The sequence below is a fragment of the Somniosus microcephalus genome, chromosome 12 (assembly GCF_052327205.1).
Source record: "Somniosus microcephalus isolate GS21.2 chromosome 12, FLI_Smic_1.0, whole genome shotgun sequence".
NCBI lineage: Eukaryota > Metazoa > Chordata > Chondrichthyes > Squaliformes > Somniosidae > Somniosus > Somniosus microcephalus.
Window position 1 is genome coordinate 210,242,184 of NC_140998.1, and position 27,460 is coordinate 210,269,643.

Below are 27,460 nucleotides of genomic sequence, written 5' to 3' on the forward strand. Positions count from 1 at the left end.
TACACTTCACCCCGCCGGACTCAATTTTAAACAAGGGGTGAATGTGGTAAACCACTGTTTGTATTCCACTGTGTACATGCCTGGACATGCCTCGGCTGACTCCTCCCACAAGTCCTAGTATAAAGGTGACTGCTCCCCAGCCCTTTGTATTTCTGGACCGGTCGACCACTCGAGGCAGACCTTCATTCTTTTGTTAATAAAAGCCTTTAGTTACTCTCTTAACTCTCAGTCTTTTATGAGTAATTGATAGTGCATCACTCAGTACTGCCTCTCCGACAGTGCGGCCCTCCCTCAGTACTGCCCCTCAGACAGGGTGGCGCTCCCTCAGTACTGCCCCTTTGACAGTGCGGCGCTCCCTCAATACTGCCTCTCCGACAGTGTGGCGCACCCTCAGTAATGCCCCCACCGACAGTGCGGCGCTCCCTCAGTACTGCCCCTCCGACATTGCGGCGCTACCTCAGTACTACCCCTCCGACAGTGCGGCGCTCCCTCAGGACTGCCCCTCCGACATTACGGCGCTCCCTCAGTACCGCCCCTCCGACGGTGCGGCGCTCCCTCAGTACCGCCCCTCCGACAGTGCGGCCCTCCCTCAGTACTGCCCTTCCGACAGTGCGGCGCTCACTCGGTACTGCCCCTCCGACAGTACGGCGCTCCCTCAGTACCGCCCCTCCGACAGTGTGGCACTCCCTCAGTACTGTCCCTCCGACAGTGCGGCGCTCCCTCAGTATCGCCCCTCCGACAGTGCGGCGCTCCCTCAGTATCGCCCCTCTGACAGTGCGGCGCTCCCTCAGTACTGCCCCTCTGACAGTGCGGCACTCCCTCAGTACTGCAGTGGAGTGTCAGCCTAGCTTTTTGTGCTGAAGTCCCTGGAGTGGGACTTGAACACTGAACGTTCTGGCTCAGAGGGAATGCTGCTAGGCAGTGAGCCACAGCTGTTTTGCTGGGATTGTGCCCCCTGCGTGGCCTCCAGGTTCACTTGTCCTACCTTTGTCAAGGGGACAGATAAGAGGTGTCGACCAGGACACCTGGAAACAGGCAGCAGGCCAGCGGGCAGTGAGCTCAGCTCGGCCTTGCAGCCTGCCAAACTCTCACACTAATCAATCGTGTAATCGGTGGAAAGGCCAGGAGATCAGGAGATGAACCCTGGTTGATGTGTGCCTCTCAGGTGAAGGGGCTGAGTTACAATATTTCCACCAACTCAGGAGTCCATGATTGGGCCAATTTCCTCAGAAAGCGATCTCAATGTCCGCAACGCAAGACTTTCCATTCCCTGGGTTGAGTTGAGTAGTTTATCTGATTCGACCGGTTAATCACAGCTATATTTAGGGCCTCTGCGAGAGTATATAAGCACCGAACGTGCCTGCTATAAAGCGTGAGTGCTTATACAAGGGGCAGGAGAATGGAAGTCTTTCTACTGGCTTTGCTGTTCGGGACATCAGGTTATTTTCTATTTTACTACAATCAATTCTTTCCGTTCCTCTTAACTCTCTTTACAAATCTGCTCCCATGTCTAGGAGGACTCTCGCACCCCTTTCTCACAATCTGGGAGAGCATTCAAGAAAAGCTCATGGTCCAACATTTCATCCCTCACTGATCTGTAGCCTTCAACCTTCCCTCTCTCTTCAATGCAATCCTATCTGTCTCTCTCTCCCTCTCTATTTCATATCCTACTCTAACCACTGCCTCTCTCCGTCTCCCTCCGAGGCTGCAAATACCATCGTCCTGCACACGCTCCCTCCTCCCTGTGTTAGAGTCAAGTCTCATCGAACCCTCTTCAAACTCCAACTCATTCATTCCCAGGGTTTCTGAACTGTGGGACTCCTCCCCTCCCTCAGTCTCCCCTCCAAACTGTGGGACTCCTCCCCTCCCTCAGTCTCCCCTCCAAACTGTGGGACTCCTCCCCTCCCTCAGTCTCCCTCCAAACTGTGGGACTCCTCCCCTCCCTCAGTCTCCCCTCCAAACTGTGGGACTCCTCCCCTCCCTCAGTCTCCCCTCCAAACTGTGGGACTCCTCCCCTCCCTCAGTCTCTCCTCCAAACTGTGGGACTCCTCCCCTCCCTCAGTCTCTCCTCCAAACTGTGGGACTCCTCCCCTCCCTCAGTCTCCCCTCCAAACTGTGGGACTCCTCCCCTCCCTCAGTCTCCCCTCCAAACTGTGGGACTCCTCCCCTCCCTCAGTCACTCCTCCAAACTGTGGGACTCCTCCCCTCCCTCAGTCTCCCCTCCAAACTGTGGGACTCCTCCCCTCCCTCAGTCTCCCCTCCAAACTGTGGGACTCCTCCCCTCCCTCAGTCTCCCCTCCAAACTGTGGGACTCCTCCCCTCCCTCAATCCCTCCTCCAAACTGTGGGACTCCTCCCGTCCCTCAGTCTCTCCTCCAAACTGTGGGACTCCTCCCCTCCCTCAGTCTCTCCTCCAAACTGTGGGACTCCTCCCCTCCCTCAGTCTCCCCTCCAAACTGTGGGACTCCTCCCCTCCCTCAGTCTCCCCTCCAAACTGTGGGACTCCTCCCCTCCCTCAGTCTCCCCTCCAAACTGTGGGGCTCCTCCCCTCACTCAGTCTCCCCTCCAAACTGTGGGACTCCTCCCCTCCCTCAGTCTCTCCTCCAAATTGTGGGACTCCTCCCCTCCCTCAGTCTCCCCTCCAAACTGTGGGACTCCTCCCCTCCCTCAGTCTCCCCTCCAAACTGTGGGGCTCCTCCCCTCACTCAGTCTCCCCTCCAAACTGTGGGGCTCCTCCCCTCACTCAGTCTCCCCTCCAAACTGTGGGACTCCTCACCTCCCTCAGTCTCTCCTCCAAACTGTGGGACTCCTCCCCTCCGTCAGTCTCCCCTCCAAACTGTGGGACTCCTCACCTCCCTCAGTCTCTCCTCCAAACTGTGGGACTCCTCCCCTCCCTCAGTCTCCCCTCCAAACTGTGGGACTCCTCCCCTCCCTCAGTCTCCCCTCCAAACTGTGGGACTCCTCCCCTCCCTCAGTCTCCCCTCCAAACTGTGGGACTCCTCCCCTCCCTCAATCCCTCCTCCAAACTGTGGGACTCCTCCCGTCCCTCAGTCTCTCCTCCAAACTGTGGGACTCCTCCCCTCCCTCAGTCTCTCCTCCAAACTGTGGGACTCCTCCCCTCCCTCAGTCTCCCCTCCAAACTGTGGGACTCCTCCCCTCCCTCAGTCTCCCCTCCAAACTGTGGGACTCCTCCCCTCCCTCAGTCTCCCCTCCAAACTGTGGGGCTCCTCCCCTCACTCAGTCTCCCCTCCAAACTGTGGGACTCCTCCCCTCCCTCAGTCTCTCCTCCAAATTGTGGGACTCCTCCCCTCCCTCAGTCTCCCCTCCAAACTGTGGGACTCCTCCCCTCCCTCAGTCTCCCCTCCAAACTGTGGGGCTCCTCCCCTCACTCAGTCTCCCCTCCAAACTGTGGGGCTCCTCCCCTCACTCAGTCTCCCCTCCAAACTGTGGGACTCCTCACCTCCCTCAGTCTCTCCTCCAAACTGTGGGACTCCTCCCCTCCGTCAGTCTCCCCTCCAAACTGTGGGACTCCTCACCTCCCTCAGTCTCTCTTCCAAACTGTGGGACTCCTCCCCTCCCTCAGTCTCCCCTCCAAACTGTGGGACTCCTCCCCTCCGTCAGTCTCCCCTCCAAACTGTGGGACTCCTCACCTCCCTCAGTCTCTCCTCCAAACTGTGGGACTCCTCACCTCCCTCAGTCTCTCCTCCAAACTGTGGGACTCCTCCCCTCCCTCAGTCTCCCCTCCAAACTGTGGGACTCCTCCCCTCCCTCAGTCTCCCTCCAAACTGTGGAACTCCTCCCCTCCCTCAGTCTCCCCTCCAAACTGTGGGACTCCTCCCCTCCCTCAGTCTCCCCTCCAAACTGTGGGACTCCTCCCCTCCCTCAGTCTCTCCTCCAAACTGTGGGACTCCTCCCCTCCCTCAATCTCCCCTCCAAACTGTGGGACTCCTCCCCTCCCTCAGTCTCCCTCCAAACTGTGGGACTCCTCCCCTCCCTCAGTCTCTCCTCCAAACTGTGGGACTCCTCCCCTCCCTCAGTCTCCCCTCCAAACTGTGGGACTCCTCCCCTCCCTCAGTCTCCCCTCCAAACTGTGGGACTCCTCCCCTCCCTCAGTCTCCCCTCCAAACTGTGGGACTCCTCCCCTCCCTCAGTCTCCCCTCCAAACTGTGGGACTCCGCCCCTCCCTCCGTCTTCCCTCCAAACTGTGGGACCCCTCACCTCCCTCAGTCTCCCCTCCAAACTGTGGGACTCCTCCCCTCCCTCAGTCTCCCCTCCAAACTGTGGGACTCCTCCCTCCCTCAGTCTCCCCTCCAAACTGTGGAACTCCGCCCCTCCCTCAGTCTCCCTCCAAACTGTGGGACTCCTCCCCTCCCTCAGTCTCTCCTCCAAACTGTGGGACTCCTCCCCTCCCTCAGTCTCCCTCCAAACTGTGGGACTCCTCCCCTCCCTCAGTCTCTCCTCCAAACTGTGGGACTCCTCCCCTCCCTCAGTCTCCCCTCCAAACTGTGGGCCTCCTCCCCTCCCTCAGTCTCCCCTCCAAACTGTGGGACTCCTCCCCTCCCTCAGTCTCCCCTCCAAACTGTGGGACTCCTCCCCTCCCTCAGTCTCCCTCCAAACTGTGGGACTCCTCCCCTCCCTCAGTCTCACCTCCAAACTGTGGGACACCTTCCCTCCCTCAGTCTCCCCTCCGAACTGTGGGACTCCTCCCCTCCCTCAGTCTCCCCTCCAAACTGTGGTACTCCGCCCCTCCCTCCGTCTTCCCTCCAAACTGTGGGACCCCTCACCTCCCTCAGTCTCCCCTCCAAACTGTGGGACTCCTCCCCTCCCTCAGTCTCCCCTCCAAACTGTGGGACTCCTCCCCTCCCTCAGTCTCACCTCCAAACTGTGGGACACCTTCCCTCCCTCAGTCTCCCCTCCGAACTGTGGGACTCCTCCCCTCCCTCAGTCTCCCCTCCAAACTGTGGGACTCCGCCCCTCCCTCCGTCTTCCCTCCAAACTGTGGGACCCCTCACCTCCCTCAGTCTCCCCTCCAAACTGTGGGACTCCTCCCCTCCCTCAGTCTCCCCTCCAAACTGTGGGACTCCTCCCTCCCTCAGTCTCCCCTCCAAACTGTGGAACTCCGCCCCTCCCTCAGTCTCCCTCCGAACTGTGGGACTCCTCCCCTCCCTCAGTCTCCCCTCCAAACTGTGGGACACCTCCCCTCCCTCAGTCTCCCCTCCAAACTGTGGGACTCCTCCCCTCCCTCAGTCTCCCCTCCAAACTGTGGGACTCCTCCGCTCCCTCAGTCTCCCTCCAAACTGTGGGACTCCTCACCTCCCTCAGTCTCCCCTCCAATCTATGGGACTCCTCCCCTCCCTCGGTCTCCTCTCCAAACTGTGGGACTCCTCACCTCCCTCAGTCTCCCCTCCAAACTGTGGGACTCCTCACCTCCCTCAGTCTCCCCTCCGAACTGTGGGACTCCTCCCCTCCCTCAGTCTCCCCTCCAAACTGTGGGACTCCTCCCCTCCCTCAGTCTCCCCTCCAAACTGTGGGACTCCTCCCCTCCCTCAGTCTCTCCTCCAAACTGTGGGACTCCTCCCCTCCCTCAGTCTCCCCTCCAAACTGTGGGGCTCCTCCCCTCACTCAGTCTCCCCTCCAAACTGTGGGGCTCCTCCCCTCACTCAGTCTCCCCTCCAAACTGTGGGACTCCTCCCCTCCCTCAGTCTCCCCTCCAAACTGAGGGACTCCTCTCCTCCGTCAGTCTCCCCTCCAAACTGTGGGACTCCTCACCTCCCTCAGTCTCCCTCCAAACTGTGGGACTCCTCCCCTCCCTCAGTCTCCCTCCAAACTGTGGGACTCCTCCCCTCCCTCAGTCTCCCCTCCAAACTGTGGGACTCCTCCCCTCCCTCAGTCTCCCCTCCAAACTGTGGGACTCCTCCCCTCCCTCAGTCTCTCCTCCAAACTGTGGGACTCCTCCCCTCCCTCAGTCTCCCTCCAAACTGTGGGACTCCTCCCCTCCCTCAGTCTCTCCTCCAAACTGTGGGACTCCTCCCCTCCCTCAGTCTCCCCTCCAAACTGTGGGCCTCCTCCCCTCCCTCAGTCTCCCCTCCAAACTGTGGGACTCCTCCCCTCCCTCAGTCTCCCCTCCAAACTGTGGGACTCCTCCCCTCCCTCAGTCTCCCTCCAAACTGTGGGACTCCTCCCCTCCCTCAGTCTCACCTCCAAACTGTGGGACACCTTCCCTCCCTCAGTCTCCCCTCCGAACTGTGGGACTCCTCCCCTCCCTCAGTCTCCCCTCCAAACTGTGGTACTCCGCCCCTCCCTCCGTCTTCCCTCCAAACTGTGGGACCCCTCACCTCCCTCAGTCTCCCCTCCAAACTGTGGGACTCCTCCCCTCCCTCAGTCTCCCCTCCAAACTGTGGGACTCCTCCCTCCCTCAGTCTCCCCTCCAAACTGTGGGACTCCGCCCCTCCCTCAGTCTCCCTCCGAACTGTGGGACTCCTCCCCTCCCTCAGTCTCCCCTCCAAACTGTGGGACTCCTCCCCTCCCTCAGTCTCCCCTCCAAACTGTGGGACTCCTCCCCTCCCTCAGTCTCCCCTCCAAACTGTGGGACTCCTCCGCTCCTACAGTCTCCCTCCAAACTGTGGGACTCCTCAGCTCCCTCAGTCTCCCCTCCAATCTATGGGACTCCTCCCCTCCCTCGGTCTCCCCTCCAAACTGTGGGACTCCTCACCTCCCTCAGTCTCCCCTCCGAACTGTGGGACTCCTCCCCTCCCTCAGTCTCCCCTCCAAAGTGTGGGAGTCCTCACCTCCCTCAGTCTCCCTCCAAACTGTGGAACTCCTCCCCTCCCTCAGTCTCCCCTCCAAACTGTGGGACTCCTCACCTCCCTCAGTCACCCCTCCAAACTGTGGGGCTCCTCCCCTCCCTCAGTCTCCCCTCCAAACTGTGGGACTCCTCCCCTCCCTCAGTCTCTCCTCCAAACTGTGGGACTCCTCCCCTCCCTCAGTCTCCCCTCCAAACTGTGGGACTCCTCCCCTCCCTCAGTCTCCCCTCCAAACTGTGGGACTCCTCCCCTCCCTCAGTCTCTCCTCCAAACTGTGGGACTCCTCCCCTCCCTCAGTCTCCCCTCCAAACTGTGGGACTCCTCCCCTCCCGCAGTCTCCCCTCCAAACTGTGGGACTCCTCCCCTCCCTCAGTCTCCCCTCCAAACTGTGGGACTCCTCCCCTCCCTCAATCCCTCCTCCAAACTGTGGGACTCCTCCCGTCCCTCAGTCTCTCCTCCAAACTGTGGGATTCCTCCCCTCCCTCAGTCTCTCCTCCAAACTGTGGGACTCCTCCCCTCCCTCAGTCTCCCCTCCAAACTGTGGGACTCCTCCCCTCCCTCAGTCTCCCCTCCAAACTGTGGGACTCCTCCCCTCCCTCAGTCTCCCCTCCAAACTGTGGGGCTCCTCCCCTCACTCAGTCTCCCCTCCAAACTGTGGGACTCCTCCCCTCCCTCAGTCTCTCCTCCAAATTGTGGGACTCCTCCCCTCCCTCAGTCTCCCCTCCAAACTGTGGGACTCCTCCCCTCCCTCAGTCTCCCCTCCAAACTGTGGGGCTCCTCCCCTCACTCAGTCTCCCCTCCAAACTGTGGGGCTCCTCCCCTCACTCAGTCTCCCCTCCAAACTGTGGGACTCCTCACCTCCCTCAGTCTCTCCTCCAAACTGTGGGACTCCTCCCCTCCGTCAGTCTCCCCTCCAAACTGTGGGACTCCTCACCTCCCTCAGTCTCTCCTCCAAACTGTGGGACTCCTCCCCTCCCTCAGTCTCCCCTCCAAACTGTGGGACTCCTCCCCTCCGTCAGTCTCCCCTCCAAACTGTGGGACTCCTCACCTCCCTCAGTCTCTCCTCCAAACTGTGGGACTCCTCACCTCCCTCAGTCTCTCCTCCAAACTGTGGGACTCCTCCCCTCCCTCAGTCTCCCCTCCAAACTGTGGGACTCCTCCCCTCCCTCAGTCTCCCTCCAAACTGTGGGACTCCTCCCCTCCCTCAGTTTCCCCTCCAAACTGTGGGACTCCTCCCCTCCCTCAGTCTCCCCTCCAAACTGTGGGACTCCTCCCCTCCCTCAGTCTCTCCTCCAAACTGTGGGACTCCTCCCCTCCCTCAGTCTCCCCTCCAAACTGTGGGAGTCCTCCCCTCCCTCAGTCTCCCTCCAAACTGTGGGACTCCTCCCCTCCCTCAGTCTCTCCTCCAAACTGTGGGACTCCTCCCCTCCCTCAGTCTCCCCTCCAAACTGTGGGACTCCTCCCCTCCCTCAGTCTCCCCTCCAAACTGTGGGACTCCTCCCCTCCCTCAGTCTCCCCTCCAAACTGTGGGACTCCTCCCCTCCCTCAGTCTCCCCTCCAAACTGTGGGACTCCGCCCCTCCCTCAGTCTTCCCTCCAAACTGTGGGACTCCTCCCTCCCTCAGTCTCCCCTCCAAACTGTGGAACTCCGCCCCTCCCTCAGTCTCCCTCCAAACTGTGGGACTCCTCCCCTCCCTCAGTCTCTCCTCCAAACTGTGGGACTCCTCCCCTCCCTCAGTCTCCCTCCAAACTGTGGGACTCCTCCCCTCCCTCAGTCTCTCCTCCAAACTGTGGGACTCCTCCCCTCCCTCAGTCTCCCCTCCAAACTGTGGGCCTCCTCCCCTCCCTCAGTCTCCCCTCCAAACTGTGGGACTCCTCCCCTCCCTCAGTCTCCCCTCCAAACTGTGGGACTCCTCCCCTCCCTCAGTCTCCCTCCAAACTGTGGGACTCCTCCCCTCCCTCAGTCTCACCTCCAAACTGTGGGACACCTTCCCTCCCTCAGTCTCCCCTCCGAACTGTGGGACTCCTCCCCTCCCTCAGTCTCCCCTCCAAACTGTGGTACTCCGCCCCTCCCTCCGTCTTCCCTCCAAACTGTGGGACCCCTCACCTCCCTCAGTCTCCCCTCCAAACTGTGGGCTCCTCCCCTCCCTCAGTCTCCCCTCCAAACTGTGGGACTCCTCCCCTCCCTCAGTCTCACCTCCAAACTGTGGGACACCTTCCCTCCCTCAGTCTCCCCTCCGAACTGTGGGACTCCTCCCCTCCCTCAGTCTCCCCTCCAAACTGTGGGACTCCGCCCCTCCCTCCGTCTTCCCTCCAAACTGTGGGACCCCTCACCTCCCTCAGTCTCCCCTCCAAACTGTGGGACTCCTCCCCTCCCTCAGTCTCCCCTCCAAACTGTGGGACTCCTCCCTCCCTCAGTCTCCCCTCCAAACTGTGGAACTCCGCCCCTCCCTCAGTCTCCCTCCGAACTGTGGGACTCCTCCCCTCCCTCAGTCTCCCCTCCAAACTGTGGGACACCTCCCCTCCCTCAGTCTCCCCTCCAAACTGTGGGACTCCTCCCCTCCCTCAGTCTCCCCTCCAAACTGTGGGACTCCTCCGCTCCCTCAGTCTCCCTCCAAACTGTGGGACTCCTCACCTCCCTCAGTCTCCCCTCCAATCTATGGGACTCCTCCCCTCCCTCGGTCTCCTCTCCAAACTGTGGGACTCCTCACCTCCCTCAGTCTCCCCTCCAAACTGTGGGACTCCTCACCTCCCTCAGTCTCCCCTCCGAACTGTGGGACTCCTCCCCTCCCTCAGTCTCCCCTCCAAACTGTGGGGCTCCTCCCCTCCCTCAGTCTCCCCTCCAAACTGTGGGACTCCTCCCCTCCCTCAATCCCTCCTCCAAACTGTGTGACTCCTCCCGTCCCTCAGTCTCTCCTCCAAACTGTGGGACTCCTCCCCTCCCTCAGTCTCTCCTCCAAACTGTGGGACTCCTCCCCTCCCTCAGTCTCCCCTCCAAACTGTGGGACTCCTCCCCTCCCTCAGTCTCTCCTCCAAACTGTGGGACTCCTCCCCTCCCTCAGTCTCCCCTCCAAACTGTGGGGCTCCTCCCCTCACTCAGTCTCCCCTCCAAACTGTGGGGCTCCTCCCCTCACTCAGTCTCCCCTCCAAACTGTGGGACTCCTCCCCTCCCTCAGTCTCCCCTCCAAACTGAGGGACTCCTCTCCTCCGTCAGTCTCCCCTCCAAACTGTGGGACTCCTCACCTCCCTCAGTCTCCCTCCAAACTGTGGGACTCCTCCCCTCCCTCAGTCTCCCTCCAAACTGTGGGACTCCTCCCCTCCCTCAGTCTCCCCTCCAAACTGTGGGACTCCTCCCCTCCCTCAGTCTCCCCTCCAAACTGTGGGACTCCTCCCCTCCCTCAGTCTCTCCTCCAAACTGTGGGACTCCTCCCCTCCCTCAGTCTCCCTCCAAACTGTGGGACTCCTCCCCTCCCTCAGTCTCTCCTCCAAACTGTGGGACTCCTCCCCTCCCTCAGTCTCCCCTCCAAACTGTGGGCCTCCTCCCCTCCCTCAGTCTCCCCTCCAAACTGTGGGACTCCTCCCCTCCCTCAGTCTCCCCTCCAAACTGTGGGACTCCTCCCCTCCCTCAGTCTCCCTCCAAACTGTGGGACTCCTCCCCTCCCTCAGTCTCACCTCCAAACTGTGGGACACCTTCCCTCCCTCAGTCTCCCCTCCGAACTGTGGGACTCCTCCCCTCCCTCAGTCTCCCCTCCAAACTGTGGTACTCCGCCCCTCCCTCCGTCTTCCCTCCAAACTGTGGGACCCCTCACCTCCCTCAGTCTCCCCTCCAAACTGTGGGACTCCTCCCCTCCCTCAGTCTCCCCTCCAAACTGTGGGACTCCTCCCTCCCTCAGTCTCCCCTCCAAACTGTGGGACTCCGCCCCTCCCTCAGTCTCCCTCCGAACTGTGGGACTCCTCCCCTCCCTCAGTCTCCCCTCCAAACTGTGGGACTCCTCCCCTCCCTCAGTCTCCCCTCCAAACTGTGGGACTCCTCCCCTCCCTCAGTCTCCCCTCCAAACTGTGGGACTCCTCCGCTCCTACAGTCTCCCTCCAAACTGTGGGACTCCTCAGCTCCCTCAGTCTCCCCTCCAATCTATGGGACTCCTCCCCTCCCTCGGTCTCCCCTCCAAACTGTGGGACTCCTCACCTCCCTCAGTCTCCCCTCCGAACTGTGGGACTCCTCCCCTCCCTCAGTCTCCCCTCCAAAGTGTGGGAGTCCTCACCTCCCTCAGTCTCCCTCCAAACTGTGGAACTCCTCCCCTCCCTCAGTCTCTCCTCCAAACTGTGGGACTCCTCCCCTCCCTCAGTCTCTCCTCCAAACTGTGGGACTCCTCCCCTCCCTCAGTCTCCCTCCAAACTGTGGGACTCCTCCCCTCCCTCAGTCTCTCCTCCAAACTGTGGGACTCCTCCCCTCACTCAGTCTCCCCTCCAAACTGTGGGACTCCTCCCCTCCCTCAGTCTCCCCTCCAAACTGAGGGACTCCTCTCCTCCGTCAGTCTCCCCTCCAAACTGTGGGACTCCTCACCTCCCTCAGTCTCCCTCCAAACTGTGGGACTCCTCCCCTCCCTCAGTCTCCCTCCAAACTGTGGGACTCCTCCCCTCCCTCAGTCTCCCCTCCAAACTGTGGGACTCCTCCCCTCCCTCAGTCTCCCCTCCAAACTGTGGGACTCCTCCCCTCCCTCAGTCTCTCCTCCAAACTGTGGGACTCCTCCCCTCCCTCAGTCTCCCTCCAAACTGTGGGACTCCTCCCCTCCCTCAGTCTCTCCTCCAAACTGTGGGACTCCTCCCCTCCCTCAGTCTCCCCTCCAAACTGTGGGCCTCCTCCCCTCCCTCAGTCTCCCCTCCAAACTGTGGGACTCCTCCCCTCCCTCAGTCTCCCCTCCAAACTGTGGGACTCCTCCCCTCCCTCAGTCTCCCTCCAAACTGTGGGACTCCTCCCCTCCCTCAGTCTCAACTCCAAACTGTGGGACACCTTCCCTCCCTCAGTCTCCCCTCCGAACTGTGGGACTCCTCCCCTCCCTCAGTCTCCCCTCCAAACTGTGGTACTCCGCCCCTCCCTCCGTCTTCCCTCCAAACTGTGGGACCCCTCACCTCCCTCAGTCTCCCCTCCAAACTGTGGGACTCCTCCCCTCCCTCAGTCTCCCCTCCAAACTGTGGGACTCCTCCCTCCCTCAGTCTCCCCTCCAAACTGTGGGACTCCGCCCCTCCCTCAGTCTCCCTCCGAACTGTGGGACTCCTCCCCTCCCTCAGTCTCCCCTCCAAACTGTGGGACTCCTCCCCTCCCTCAGTCTCCCCTCCAAACTGTGGGACTCCTCCCCTCCCTCAGTCTCCCCTCCAAACTGTGGGACTCCTCCGCTCCTACAGTCTCCCTCCAAACTGTGGGACTCCTCAGCTCCCTCAGTCTCCCCTCCAATCTATGGGACTCCTCCCCTCCCTCGGTCTCCCCTCCAAACTGTGGGACTCCTCACCTCCCTCAGTCTCCCCTCCGAACTGTGGGACTCCTCCCCTCCCTCAGTCTCCCCTCCAAAGTGTGGGAGTCCTCACCTCCCTCAGTCTCCCTCCAAACTGTGGAACTCCTCCCCTCCCTCAGTCTCCCCTCCAAACTGTGGGACTCCTCACCTCCCTCAGTCACCCCTCCAAACTGTGGGGCTCCTCCCCTCCCTCAGTCTCCCCTCCAAACTGTGGGACTCCTCCCCTCCCTCAGTCTCTCCTCCAAACTGTGGGACTCCTCCCCTCCCTCAGTCTCCCCTCCAAACTGTGGGACTCCTCCCCTCCCTCAGTCTCCCCTCCAAACTGTGGGACTCCTCCCCTCCCTCAGTCTCTCCTCCAAACTGTGGGACTCCTCCCCTCCCTCAGTCTCCCCTCCAAACTGTGGGACTCCTCCCCTCCCGCAGTCTCCCCTCCAAACTGTGGGACTCCTCCCCTCCCTCAGTCTCCCCTCCAAACTGTGGGACTCCTCCCCTCCCTCAATCCCTCCTCCAAACTGTGGGACTCCTCCCGTCCCTCAGTCTCTCCTCCAAACTGTGGGATTCCTCCCCTCCCTCAGTCTCTCCTCCAAACTGTGGGACTCCTCCCCTCCCTCAGTCTCCCCTCCAAACTGTGGGACTCCTCCCCTCCCTCAGTCTCCCCTCCAAACTGTGGGACTCCTCCCCTCCCTCAGTCTCCCCTCCAAACTGTGGGGCTCCTCCCCTCACTCAGTCTCCCCTCCAAACTGTGGGACTCCTCCCCTCCCTCAGTCTCTCCTCCAAATTGTGGGACTCCTCCCCTCCCTCAGTCTCCCCTCCAAACTGTGGGACTCCTCCCCTCCCTCAGTCTCCCCTCCAAACTGTGGGGCTCCTCCCCTCACTCAGTCTCCCCTCCAAACTGTGGGGCTCCTCCCCTCACTCAGTCTCCCCTCCAAACTGTGGGACTCCTCACCTCCCTCAGTCTCTCCTCCAAACTGTGGGACTCCTCCCCTCCGTCAGTCTCCCCTCCAAACTGTGGGACTCCTCACCTCCCTCAGTCTCTCCTCCAAACTGTGGGACTCCTCCCCTCCCTCAGTCTCCCCTCCAAACTGTGGGACTCCTCCCCTCCGTCAGTCTCCCCTCCAAACTGTGGGACTCCTCACCTCCCTCAGTCTCTCCTCCAAACTGTGGGACTCCTCACCTCCCTCAGTCTCTCCTCCAAACTGTGGGACTCCTCCCCTCCCTCAGTCTCCCCTCCAAACTGTGGGACTCCTCCCCTCCCTCAGTCTCCCTCCAAACTGTGGGACTCCTCCCCTCCCTCAGTTTCCCCTCCAAATTGTGGGACTCCTCCCCTCCCTCAGTCTCCCCTCCAAACTGTGGGACTCCTCCCCTCCCTCAGTCTCTCCTCCAAACTGTGGGACTCCTCCCCTCCCTCAGTCTCCCCTCCAAACTGTGGGACTCCTCCCCTCCCTCAGTCTCCCTCCAAACTGTGGGACTCCTCCCCTCCCTCAGTCTCTCCTCCAAACTGTGGGACTCCTCCCCTCCCTCAGTCTCCCCTCCAAACTGTGGGACTCCTCCCCTCCCTCAGTCTCCCCTCCAAACTGTGGGACTCCTCCCCTCCCTCAGTCTCCCCTCCAAACTGTGGGACTCCTCCCCTCCCTCAGTCTCCCCTCCAAACTGTGGGACTCCGCCCCTCCCTCAGTCTTCCCTCCAAACTGTGGGACTCCTCCCTCCCTCAGTCTCCCCTCCAAACTGTGGAACTCCGCCCCTCCCTCAGTCTCCCTCCAAACTGTGGGACTCCTCCCCTCCCTCAGTCTCTCCTCCAAACTGTGGGACTCCTCCCCTCCCTCAGTCTCCCTCCAAACTGTGGGACTCCTCCCCTCCCTCAGTCTCTCCTCCAAACTGTGGGACTCCTCCCCTCCCTCAGTCTCCCCTCCAAACTGTGGGCCTCCTCCCCTCCCTCAGTCTCCCCTCCAAACTGTGGGACTCCTCCCCTCCCTCAGTCTCCCCTCCAAACTGTGGGACTCCTCCCCTCCCTCAGTCTCCCTCCAAACTGTGGGACTCCTCCCCTCCCTCAGTCTCACCTCCAAACTGTGGGACACCTTCCCTCCCTCAGTCTCCCCTCCGAACTGTGGGACTCCTCCCCTCCCTCAGTCTCCCCTCCAAACTGTGGTACTCCGCCCCTCCCTCCGTCTTCCCTCCAAACTGTGGGACCCCTCACCTCCCTCAGTCTCCCCTCCAAACTGTGGGCTCCTCCCCTCCCTCAGTCTCCCCTCCAAACTGTGGGACTCCTCCCCTCCCTCAGTCTCACCTCCAAACTGTGGGACACCTTCCCTCCCTCAGTCTCCCCTCCGAACTGTGGGACTCCTCCCCTCCCTCAGTCTCCCCTCCAAACTGTGGGACTCCGCCCCTCCCTCCGTCTTCCCTCCAAACTGTGGGACCCCTCACCTCCCTCAGTCTCCCCTCCAAACTGTGGGACTCCTCCCCTCCCTCAGTCTCCCCTCCAAACTGTGGGACTCCTCCCTCCCTCAGTCTCCCCTCCAAACTGTGGAACTCCGCCCCTCCCTCAGTCTCCCTCCGAACTGTGGGACTCCTCCCCTCCCTCAGTCTCCCCTCCAAACTGTGGGACACCTCCCCTCCCTCAGTCTCCCCTCCAAACTGTGGGACTCCTCCCCTCCCTCAGTCTCCCCTCCAAACTGTGGGACTCCTCCGCTCCCTCAGTCTCCCTCCAAACTGTGGGACTCCTCACCTCCCTCAGTCTCCCCTCCAATCTATGGGACTCCTCCCCTCCCTCGGTCTCCTCTCCAAACTGTGGGACTCCTCACCTCCCTCAGTCTCCCCTCCAAACTGTGGGACTCCTCACCTCCCTCAGTCTCCCCTCCGAACTGTGGGACTCCTCCCCTCCCTCAGTCTCCCCTCCAAACTGTGGGGCTCCTCCCCTCCCTCAGTCTCCCCTCCAAACTGTGGGACTCCTCCCCTCCCTCAATCCCTCCTCCAAACTGTGTGACTCCTCCCGTCCCTCAGTCTCTCCTCCAAACTGTGGGACTCCTCCCCTCCCTCAGTCTCTCCTCCAAACTGTGGGACTCCTCCCCTCCCTCAGTCTCCCCTCCAAACTGTGGGACTCCTCCCCTCCCTCAGTCTCTCCTCCAAACTGTGGGACTCCTCCCCTCCCTCAGTCTCCCCTCCAAACTGTGGGGCTCCTCCCCTCACTCAGTCTCCCCTCCAAACTGTGGGGCTCCTCCCCTCACTCAGTCTCCCCTCCAAACTGTGGGACTCCTCCCCTCCCTCAGTCTCCCCTCCAAACTGAGGGACTCCTCTCCTCCGTCAGTCTCCCCTCCAAACTGTGGGACTCCTCACCTCCCTCAGTCTCCCTCCAAACTGTGGGACTCCTCCCCTCCCTCAGTCTCCCTCCAAACTGTGGGACTCCTCCCCTCCCTCAGTCTCCCCTCCAAACTGTGGGACTCCTCCCCTCCCTCAGTCTCCCCTCCAAACTGTGGGACTCCTCCCCTCCCTCAGTCTCTCCTCCAAACTGTGGGACTCCTCCCCTCCCTCAGTCTCCCTCCAAACTGTGGGACTCCTCCCCTCCCTCAGTCTCTCCTCCAAACTGTGGGACTCCTCCCCTCCCTCAGTCTCCCCTCCAAACTGTGGGCCTCCTCCCCTCCCTCAGTCTCCCCTCCAAACTGTGGGACTCCTCCCCTCCCTCAGTCTCCCCTCCAAACTGTGGGACTCCTCCCCTCCCTCAGTCTCCCTCCAAACTGTGGGACTCCTCCCCTCCCTCAGTCTCACCTCCAAACTGTGGGACACCTTCCCTCCCTCAGTCTCCCCTCCGAACTGTGGGACTCCTCCCCTCCCTCAGTCTCCCCTCCAAACTGTGGTACTCCGCCCCTCCCTCCGTCTTCCCTCCAAACTGTGGGACCCCTCACCTCCCTCAGTCTCCCCTCCAAACTGTGGGACTCCTCCCCTCCCTCAGTCTCCCCTCCAAACTGTGGGACTCCTCCCTCCCTCAGTCTCCCCTCCAAACTGTGGGACTCCGCCCCTCCCTCAGTCTCCCTCCGAACTGTGGGACTCCTCCCCTCCCTCAGTCTCCCCTCCAAACTGTGGGACTCCTCCCCTCCCTCAGTCTCCCCTCCAAACTGTGGGACTCCTCCCCTCCCTCAGTCTCCCCTCCAAACTGTGGGACTCCTCCGCTCCTACAGTCTCCCTCCAAACTGTGGGACTCCTCAGCTCCCTCAGTCTCCCCTCCAATCTATGGGACTCCTCCCCTCCCTCGGTCTCCCCTCCAAACTGTGGGACTCCTCACCTCCCTCAGTCTCCCCTCCGAACTGTGGGACTCCTCCCCTCCCTCAGTCTCCCCTCCAAAGTGTGGGAGTCCTCACCTCCCTCAGTCTCCCTCCAAACTGTGGAACTCCTCCCCTCCCTCAGTCTCCCCTCCAAACTGTGGGACTCCTCACCTCCCTCAGTCACCCCTCCAAACTGTGGGGCTCCTCCCCTCCCTCAGTCTCCCCTCCAAACTGTGGGACTCCTCCCCTCCCTCAGTCTCTCCTCCAAACTGTGGGACTCCTCCCCTCCCTCAGTCTCCCCTCCAAACTGTGGGACTCCTCCCCTCCCTCAGTCTCCCCTCCAAACTGTGGGACTCCTCCCCTCCCTCAGTCTCCCCTCCAAACTGTGGGACTCCTCCCCTCCCTCAGTCTCCCCTCCAAACTGTGGGACTCCTCCCCTCCCTCAGTCTCCCCTCCAAACTGTGGGACTCCTCCCCTCCCTCAGTCTCCCCTCCAAACTGTGGGAATCCTCCCCTCCCTCAGTCTCCCCTCCAAACCGTGGGACTCCTCCCCTCCCTCAGTCACCCCTCCAAACTGTGGGACTCCTCCCCTCCCTCAGTCTCCCCTCCAAACTGTGGGAATCCTCCTCTCCCTCAGTCTCTCCTCCAAACTGTGGGACTCCTCCCCTCCCTCAGTCTCTCCTCAAAAGTGTGGGACTCCTCCCCTCCCTCAGTCTCCACTCCAAACTGTGGCACTCCTCCCCTCCCTCAGTCTCCCCTCCAAACTGTGGGACTCCTCCCCTCCCTCAGTCTCCACTCCAAACTGTGGCACTCCTCCCCTCCCTCAGTCTCCCCTCCAAACTGTGGGACTCCTCCCCTCCCTCAGTCTCTCCTCCAAACTGTGGGACTCCTCCCCTCCCTCAGTCTCCCCTCCGAACTGTGGGACTCCTCCCCTCCCTCAGTCTCTCCTCCAAACTGTGGGACTCCTCCCCTCCCTCAGTCTCCCCTCCGAACTGTGGGACTCCTCCCCTCCCTCAGTCTCTCCTCCAATATGTGGGACTCCTCCCCTCCCTCAGTCTCCCTCCAAACTGTGGGACTCCTCCCCTCCCTCTGTCTCCCCTCCAAACTCTGGGACTCCTCCCCTCCCTCAGTCTCTCCTCAAACTGTGGGACTCCTCCCCTCCCTCAGTCTCCCCTCCAAACTGTGGGACTCCTCCCCTCCTTCAGTCTCCCCTCCAAACTGTGGGGCTCCTCCCCTCCCTCAGTCTCCCCTCCAAACTGTGGGACTCCTCCCCTCCCTCAGTCTCCCCTCCAAACTGTGGGACTCCTCCCCTCCCTCAGTCTCCCCTCCAAACTGTGGGACTCCTCCCCTCCCTCAGTCTCTCCTCCAAACTGTGGGACTCCTCCCCTCCCTCAGTCTCCCCTCCGAACTGTGGGACTCCTCCCCTCCCTCAGTCTCTGCTTCAATCTGTGGGACTCCTCCCCTCCCTCAGTCTCTCCTCCAAACTGTGGGACTCCTCACCTCCCTCAGTCTCCCCTCCAAACTGTGGGACTCCTCCCCTCCCTCAGTCTCCCTCCTAACTGTGGGACTCCTCCCCTCCCTCAGTCTCCCCTCCAAACTGTGGGACTCCTCCCCTCCCTCAGTCTCCCCTCCAAACTGTGGGACTCCTCCCCTCCCTCAGTCTCCCCTCAAACTGTGGGACTCCTCCCCTCCCTCAGTCTCCCTCCAAACTGTGGGACTCCTCCCCTCCCTCAGTCTCCCTCCAAACTGTGGGGCTCCTCCCCTCCCTCAGTCTCCCCTCCAAACTGTGGGACTCCTCCCCTCCTTCAGTCTCCCCTCCAAACTGTGGGACTCCTCACCTCCCTCAGTCTCCCCTCCAAACTGTGGGACTCCTCCCCTCCCTCAGTCTCCCTCCAAACTGTGGGACTCCTCCCCTCCCTCAGTCTCTCCTCCAAACTGTGGGACTCCTCCCCTCCCTCAGCCTCCCCTCCAAACTGTGGGACTCCTCCCCTCCCTCAGTCTCCCCTCCGAACTGTGGGACTCCTCCCCTCCCTCAGTCTCCCCTCCAAACTGTGGGACTCCTCCCCTCCCTCAGTCTCCCCTCCAAACTGTGGGACTCCTCCCCTCCCTCAGTCTCCCCTCCGAACTGTGGGACTCCTCCCCTCCCTCAGTCTCCCCTCCAAACTGTGGGACTCCTCCCCTCCCTCAGTCTCTCCTCCAATATGTGGGACTCCTCCCCTCCCTCAGTCCCCCTCCAAACTGTGGGACTCCCCCCCTCCCTCAGTCTCCCCTCCAAACTGTGGGACTCCTCCCCTCCCTCAGTCTCCCCTCCAAACTCTGGGACTCCTCCCCTCCCTCAGTCTCTCCTCAAACTGTGGGACTCCTCCCCTCCCTCAGTCTCCCCTCCAAACTGTGGGACTCCTCCCCTCCCTCAGTCTCCCCTCAAAACTGTGGGAAACCTCACCATTCTCAGACTCCCCTCCCTTAATCTTCGCACCAACGCTCGCTCAGTACCGCCCCTCAGACAGTGCGGCGCTCCCTCAGTACTGCCCCACCGACAGTGCGGCGCTCCCTCAGTACTGCCCCTCTGACAGTGCGGTGCTCCCTCAGTGCTGCCCCTCTTACACTGCGATGCTCCCTCAGTACTGCCTCACCGTCAGTGCGGCGCTCCCTCAGTACTGCCCCTCCAACAGTGCAGCGCTCCCTCAGTACTGCCCCATCGACAGTGCGGCGCTCCCTCAGTACTCCTCCTTCGACAGTGCGGCGCTCCCTCAGTACTGCCCCTCCGACAGTGCAGTGCTCCCTCAGTACTGCCCCTCCGACAGTGCGGTGTTCCCTCAGTGCTGCCCCTCCGACAGTGCGGTGCTCTATCAGTACTGGTCATCCGACAGTGCAGAACTCCCTCAGTACTGCCCCTCCAACAGTGCGGTGCTCCCTCAGTACTGCCTCTCCGACAGTGTGGCGCTCCCTCAGTACTGCCCCTCCGACAGTGCGGCGCTCCCTCAGTACCGCCCCGCCGACAGTGCGGCGCTCCCTCAGTACTGCCTCTCCGACAGTGTGGCGCTCCCTCAGTATTGCCCCTCCGACAGTGCGGCGCTGACTCAGTACCGCCCCGCCGACAGTGCGGCGCTCCCTCAGTACTGCCCCTCCGACAGTGCGGCGCTCCCTCAGTTCTACCCCTCCGAAAGTGAGGTGCTCCCTCAGTACTGCCCATCCGACAATACGTCGCTCCCTCAGTCCTGCCCCTCTGACAGTGCAGCACTCTCTCAGCACTGCCCCTCACACACAGCCGTGCTCCCTCAGTACTGCCTCTCAAACAGTTCAGCGCTCCCTCAAGTGTGCCCCTCCGACAGTGCGGTGCTCCCTCAGTACTACCACTCCGACATTGCGGCGCTCCCTCACTGCTGTCTGTCCGACAGTGCGGTTCTCCCTCAGTACCACCCTCCGACAGTGCGGCGCTCTCTCAGTACCGTCCATCCGACAGTGCGGCGCTCCTTCAGTACTGCCCCTCGGACAGTGCGGGGCTCTCTCAATACTGCCCCTCTGAAAGTGCAGTGCTCCCTCAGTACTGCCCCTCGGACAGTGTGGTGCTCCCTCAGTGCTGCCTCTCCGATAGTGCAGCACTCCCTCAGTACTGCCCTTCCGACAGAGCGGCGCTCCCGCAGTACTGCCCCTTCGATCGTGTGGTGCTCCCTCAGTACTGCCCCTCTGACAATGCTGTGCTCCCTCAGTACTGCCCCTCCAAAAGCGAGGCGCTCCCTCAGTACTGCCCATCCGACATTGCGGCGCTCCCTCTGTACTGCCCCTCCGACAGTGTGGCACTCCCTCAGTACTACACCTCCAGCAGTGCGGCGCTCTCTCTGTACTGCCCCTCCGACAGTGCGCCAGTCCCTCAGTACTGTCCCTCCGACAGTGAGGCGCTCCCTCAGTACTGTCCCACCGGCAGCGCGGAGCTCCCTCAGTACTGCACCTCCGACAGTGCAGCACTCCCTCAGTACTGCCTCTCCGACAGTGTGCCGGTCCATCAGTACTGCCCCTCCGACAGTGCAGTGCTCCCTCAGTACTGCCTCTCCGACAGCGCAATGCTCCCTCAGTACTGCCCCTCCGACAGTGCGGCGCTCCCTCAGTACTGCCCCTCCGACAGTGCGATGCTCCCTCAGTACTGCCCAACCGACAGTGCAGTGCTCCCTCAGTACTGCGCCTCCAACAGTGCGGCACTCCCACAGTACTGCCCCGCCAATAGTGCAGCGCCCCCTCAGTACTGCCCCTCTGACAATGCGGCGCTCCCTCAGTACTGCCCCTCCGACAGTGCCGCGCTCCCTCAGTACTGCCCCTCAGACAGTGCAGCGCTCCCTCAGTACTGCCCCTCTGACAATGCAGCGCTCCCTCAGTACTGCCCCACCGACAGTGCGGCGCTCCCTCAGTACTGCCCCTTCGACAGTGCGGCACTCCCTCAGTACTGCCACTCCGACAGTGCAGTGTTCCCTCAATACTGCCCCTCCGACAGTGCGGCGTGCCCTCAGTACTGCCCATCCGACAGTGCGGCGCTCCCTCAGTACTGCCCCTCGGATAGTGCGGTGCTCTCTCAGTACTGCCCCTCCAACAGTGCAGCGCTCCCTCAGTACTGCCCCTCCGACAGTGCGGCTCTCCCTCAGTGCTGCCCCTTCGACAGTGCGGTGCTCCCTCAGAACTGCCCCTCCAACATTGCAGTGCACCCCCAGTACTGCCCCTCCAACAGTGCGGTGCTCCCTCACTACTGCCCCTGCGACAGTGCGGCGCTCCCTCAGTACTGCCCCTCCGACAGTGCGGTGCTCCCTCAGAACTGCCGCTCTGACAGTGCGGTGCTCCCTCAGTACTGCCCCTCCGACAGTGCGGCGCTCCTTCAGTACTGCCCATCTGACATTGCGGCGCTCCCTCAGTTCTGCCCCTCCGACAGTGCGGTGCTCCCTCAGTACTGCCCCTCCGACAGTGTGGTGCTCTCTCAGTACCATCCATCCAACGGTGCGGCGCTCCTTCAGTACTGCCCCTTGGACAGTGCGGTGCTCTGTCAGTACTGCCCCACTGAAAGTGCAGTGCACCCTCATTACTGCCCCTCGGAGAGTACGGCGCTCCCTCAGTGCTGGCCCTCCAATGGTGCAGCGATCCCTCAGTACTGCCCCTCCGACAGTGTGGCGCTGTCTCAGTACCGTCCATCCGACAGTTCGGCGCTCCCTCATTACTGCCCCTCGGATAGTGCGGTGCTCTCTCAGCACTGCCGCTCCGACAGTGCGGCCCTCCCTCAGTGCTGCCTATCCGACAGTGCAGTGCTGTCTCAGTACTGCCCCTCCGACACTGCAGAACTCCCTCAGTACTGCCTCTCCGACAGTGCGGCGCTGTCTCAGTACCGTCCATCCGACAGTTCAGCGCTCCCTCAGTACTGCCCCTCGGATAGTGCGGTGCTCTCTCAGCACTGCCGCTCCGACAGTGCTGTGCTCCCTCAGTACTGCCCCTCCAACAGTGCGGCCCTCCCTCAGTACTGCCTATCCGACAGTGCAGTGCTGTCTCAGTACTGCCCCTCTGACACTGCAGAACTCCCTCAATACTGCCTCTCCGACAGTGCGGCGCTCCCTCAGTACTGCCCCTCCGAGACTGCGGCGCTGCTTCAGTTCTGCCCCTCCAAAAGTGCTGCACTGCCTCAGTCCTGCCCCTCCCACAGTGCTGCGCTCCCTCAGTACTGCCCCTCTGATAGTACCACGCCCACTCAGTACTGCCACTCCGACAGTGCGGCGCTCCCTCAGTACTGCCTCTCCGACAGTGCGGCGCTCCCTCAGTACTGCCTCTCCGACAGTGCGGCGCTCCCTCAGTACTGCCCCTCCGATACTGCGGCGCTCCCTCAGAACTGCCCCTCCGACAGTGCGGCACTCCCTCAGTACTGCCCCTCCAACAGTGCAGCCCTCCCTCAGTGCTGCCTATCCGACAGTGCAGTGCTGTCTCAGTACTGCCCCTCCGACACTGCAGAACTCCCTCAGTACTGCCTCTCCGACAGTGCGGCGCTGTCTCAGTACCGTCCATCCGACAGTTCGGCGCTCCCTCAGTACTGCCCCTCGGATAGTGCGGTGCTCTCTCAGCACTGCCGCTCCGACAGTGCTGTGCTCCCTCAGTACTGCCCCTCCAACAGTGCGGCCCTCCCTCAGTGCTGCCTATCCGACAGTGCAGTGCTGTCTCAGTACTGCCCCTCCGACACTGCAGAACTCCCTCAGTACTGCCTCTCCGACAGTGCGGCGCTCCCTCAGTACTGCCCCTCCGAGACTGCGGCGCTGCTTCAGTTCTGCCCCTCCAAAAGTGCTGCACTGCCTCAGTCCTGCCCCTCCCACAGTGCTGCGCTCCCTCAGTACTGCCCCTCTGATAGTACCACGCCCACTCAGTACTGCCACTCCGACAGTGCGGCGCTCCCTCAGTACTGCCTCTCCGACAGTGCGGCGCTCCCTCAGTACTGCCTCTCCGACAGTGCGGCACTCCCTCAGTACTGCCCCTCCGATACTGCGGCGCTCCCTCAGAACTGCCCCTCCGACAGTGCGGCACTCCCTCAGTACTGCCCCTCCGACAGTGCGGCCCTCCCTCAGTGCTGCCTATCCGACAGTGCAGTGCTGTCTCAGTACTGCCCCTCCGACACTGCAGAACTCCCTCAGTACTGCCTCTCCGACAGTGCGGCGCTGTCTCAGTACCGTCCATCCGACAGTTCGGCGCTCCCTCAGTACTGCCCCTCGGATAGTGCGGTGCTCTCTCAGCACTGCCGCTCCGACAGTGCTGTGCTCCCTCAGTACTGCCCCTCCAACAGTGCGGCCCTCCCTCAGTGCTGCCTATCCGACAGTGCAGTGCTGTCTCAGTACTGCCCCTCCGACACTGCAGAACTCCCTCAGTACTGCCTCTCCGACAGTGCGGCGCTCCCTCAGTACTGCCCCTCCGAGACTGCGGCGCTGCTTCAGTTCTGCCCCTCCGAAAGTGCTGCACTGCCTCAGTCCTGCCCCTCCCACAGTGTTGCGCTCCCTCAGTACTGCCCCTCTGATAGGACCACGCCCACTCAGTACTGCCACTCCGACAGTGCAGCGCTCCCTCAGTACTGCCTCTCCGACAGTGCGGCGCTCCCTCAGTACTGCCTCTCCGACAGTGCGGCGCTCCCTCAGTACTGCCCCTCCGATACTGCGGCGCTCCCTCAGAACAGCCCCTCCGACAGTGCGGCACTCCCTCAGTACTGCCCCTCCGACAGTGCGGCGCTCCCTCAGTACTGCCTCTCCGACAGTGCGGCGCTCCCTCAGTACTGCCCCTCCGATACTGCGGCGCTCCCTCAGAACTGCCCCTCCGACAGTGCGGCATCCCCTCAGTATTGCCCCTCCGACAGTGCGGCGCTCCCTCAGTACTGCCTCTCCGACAGTGCGGCGCTCCCTCAGTACTGCCCCTCCGATACTGCGGCGCTCCCTCAGAACTGCCCCTCCGACAGTGCGGCGCTCCCTCATTACTGCCCCTCCGACAGTGAGGCGCTCCCTCAGTACTGCCCATCCGACAATGCGGCGCTCACTCAGTTCTGTCCCTCCGACAGTGTGGCGCTCCCTCAGTACTGCCCAACCGACAGTGCGACGTTACCTCAGTTCTGCCCCTCCGAGAGAGCGGCGCTCCCTCAGTACTGCCCCTCCGACAGTGCGGCGCTCCCTCAGTTCTGCCCCTCCGAGAGAGCGGCGCTCCCTCAGTACTGCCCCTCCGACAGTGCGGCGCTCCCTCAGTACTGCCCCTCCGACAGTGCGGCACTCCCTAAGTACTGCCCCTCCGATAGTGCGGCACTCTCTCAGTACTGCCCTACCGACAGTTCGTCACTCTCTCAGCACTGCCCCGCTGACTGTGCGGTGCTCCCTCAGAACTCCCCCTCCCACTGTGTCGCGCTCCCTCAGTACTTCCCCTCCAACAGTGCAGCGATCCCTCAGTACTGCCCCTCTGACTGTGCGGCGCTCTCTCAGTGCTGCCCCTCCAACAATACAGTGCTGTCTCAGTACTGCCCCTCCGACAGTGCAGCGCTCCCTCAGTACTGCCCCTCCGACAGTGCGGCGCTCCCTCAGCACTGCCCCTCCGACAGTGCAGTGCTCCCTCAGTACTGCCCCTCCGACAGTGCAGCACTCCCTCAGTACCGCCCTCTGCCAGTGCGGCGCTCCCTCAGTGCCGCCCCTCTGACTGTGCGGCGCTTCCTCAGTACTGCCCCTCCCACAGTGTTGCGCTCCCTCAGTACTACCCATCCAACAGTGCGGCGCTCCCTCAGTACTGCCCCTCCGACAGTGCGGCGCTCTCTCAGTACCATCTATCCGACAGTGCGACGCTCCCTCTGAACTGCCCCTCGGATCGTGCGGTGCTCTCTCAGTACTGCCCCTCCGACAGTGCTGTGCTCCCTCAGTACTGCCCCTCCAACAGTGCAGCACTCCCTCAGTACTGCCATTCCGACAATGCGGCGCTCCCTCAGTACTGCCTCTTCGACAGTGCGGCGCTCCCTCAGTACTGCATCTCCGACAGTGCGGCGCTCCCTCAGTGCTGCCTCTCCGACAGTGCGGTACTCTCTCAGTACTGCCCCTCCGACAGTGCGGCGCTGCCTCAGTCCTGCCCCTCTGAAGAAGTTTCTTCCTCAGTACTGCCCCTTCGACAGTGTGGCGCTCCCTCAGTGCTGCCCATCCGACAGTGCAGTGCCCCCTCAGTACTGCCCCTCTGACAGTGCAGCACTCCCTCTGTCCTGCCCTTCCGACAGTGCGGCGCTCCCGCAGTACTGCCCCTCCGACAGTGCGGTGCTCCCTCCGTACTGCCCATCTGACAGTGCGTTGCTCCCTCAGTACTGCCCCTCTGACAGTGAGGCACTCCCTCAGTACTGCCCCACCGACAGTGCAGCGCTCCCTCAGTACTGCCCCTCCGACAGTGGAGCGCTCCCTCAATACTGCCCCTCTGACAGTGTGGCACTCCCTCAGTGATGCACCTCCGACAGTGCGGCGCTCCCTCAGTACTCCCCCTCCGACAGTGCGGCACTCCCTCAATACTGCCCCTCCGACAAAGCGGCACTCCCTCAGTACTGCCCCTCGGATCGTGCGGTGCTCTCTCAGTACTGCCCCTCCGACAGTGCAATGCTCCCTCAGTGCTGCCCCTTCGACAGTGCGGTGCTCCATCAGTACTGCCCCTCCGACAGTGCTGCGCTCCCTCAGTACTGCCCCTCCGACAGTGCGGCGCTCCATCATTACTGCCCGTCCAACATTGCGGCACTCCCACAGTTCTGCCCCTCCGAGAGTGCGGTGCTCCCTCAGTACTGCCCATCCGACAGTGCGTCGTTCCCTCAGTACCGCCCCTCTGCCAGTGCGGCGCTCCCTCAGAACTGCCCCTCCAACAGTGTCGCGCTCCCTCAGTACTACCCCTCCAACAGTGCGGCGCTCCCTCAGTGCTGCCCCTCCGACAGTGCGGTGCTCTCTCAGTACTGCCCCTCCGACAGTGCGGCGCTGCCTCAGTCCTGCCCCTCTGAAGAAGTTTCTTCCTCAGTACTGCCCCTTCGACAGTGTGGCTCTCCCTCAGTGCTGCCCATCCGTCAGTGCAGTGCCCCCTCAGTACTGCCCCTCTGACAGTGCAGCACTCCCTCTGTACTGCCCTTCCGACAGTGCGGCGCTCCCGCAGTACTGCCCCTCCGACAGTGCGGTGCTCCCTCCGTACTGCCCATCTGACAGTGCGTTGCTCCCTCAGTACTGCCCCTCTGACAGTGAGGCGCTCCCTCAGTACTGCCCGACCGACAGTGCGGTGCTCCCTCAGTACTGCCCCTCCGACAGTGCAGCGCTCCCTCAATACTGCCCCTCTGACAGTGTGGCACTCCCTCAGTGATGCCCCTCCCACAGTGCGGCGCTCCCTCAGTACTGCCCCTCCGACAGTGCGGCGCTCCCTCAATACTGCCCCTCCGACAGTGCGGCACTCCCTCAGTACTGCCCCTCGGATCGTGCGGTGCTCTCTCAGTACTGTCCCTCCGACAGTGCAATGCTCCCTCAGTGCTGCCCCTTCGACAGTGCGGTGCTCCGTCAGTACTGTCCCTCCGAAAATGCAGTGCTCCCTCATTACTGCCGCTCCGACAGTGCGGCACTCTGTCAGTACTGCCCCTCCGACAGTGCTGCGCTCCCTCAGTACTGCCCCTCCGACAGTGCGGCGCTCCATCATTACTGCCCGTCCAACATTGCGGCGCTCCCTCAGTTCTGCCCCTCCGAGAGTGCGGTGCTCCCTCAGTACTGCCCATCCGACAGTGCGTCGCTCCCTCAGTACCGCCCCTCTGCCAGTGCGGCGCTCCCTCAGTACTGCCCCTCGGATAGTGCGGTGCTCTCTCAGTACTGCCCCTCCGACAGTGCAGTACTCCCTCAGTACTGCCCCTTCAACAGTCCGGCGCTCCCTTAGTGCTGCCCCTCCGACAGTGCGGCACTCCCTCAGTACTGCCTCTCCGACAGTGCGACGCTCCCTCAGTACTGCCCCTCTGACAGTGCGGCGCTCCCTCAATGCTGCCCCTCCGACAGTGCGGTGCTCTCTCAATACTGCCCCTCCGACAGTGTAGCACTCCCTCAGTACTGCTGTTCCGACAATGCGGCGCTCCCTCAGCACTGCCCCTCCGACAGTGCAGCGCTCCCTCAGTACTGCCCCTCCGACAGTGCTGCGCTCCCTCAATACTGCCCCTTCGACAGTGCGTCGCTCCCTCAGGACTGCCCCTCTGATAGTACCACACTCCCTCAGTACTGCCCCTCCGACAGTGCGGCGCTCCCTCCGTACTGCCCCTCCCACAGTGTCGCGCTCACTCAGTACTACCCCTCCAACAGTGCGCTGCTCCCTCAATACTGCCCCTCAGACAGAGCGGCGCTCCCTCAGTACTGTCCCTCCGACAGTGCGGCGCTCCCTC

The 27,460-nt window shown here is 62.2% G+C and overlaps 1 protein-coding gene across 1 annotated transcript in view; it reads left to right on the forward strand.

Annotated features, from left to right (window-relative positions):
- Window positions 1-1,197: 1,197 nt before the first annotated feature.
- LOC147109997 (trypsin-3-like) overlaps window positions 1,198-27,460 on the forward strand; it is a 93,630-nt gene continuing 67,367 nt past the window's right edge. The window contains exon 1 of the mRNA XM_086004233.1: window positions 1,198-1,439. Coding sequence (XP_085860359.1) covers window positions 1,400-1,439 — 40 coding nt within the window. The 5' untranslated portion in view covers window positions 1,198-1,399. The remainder of the gene's footprint in view (window positions 1,440-27,460) is intronic.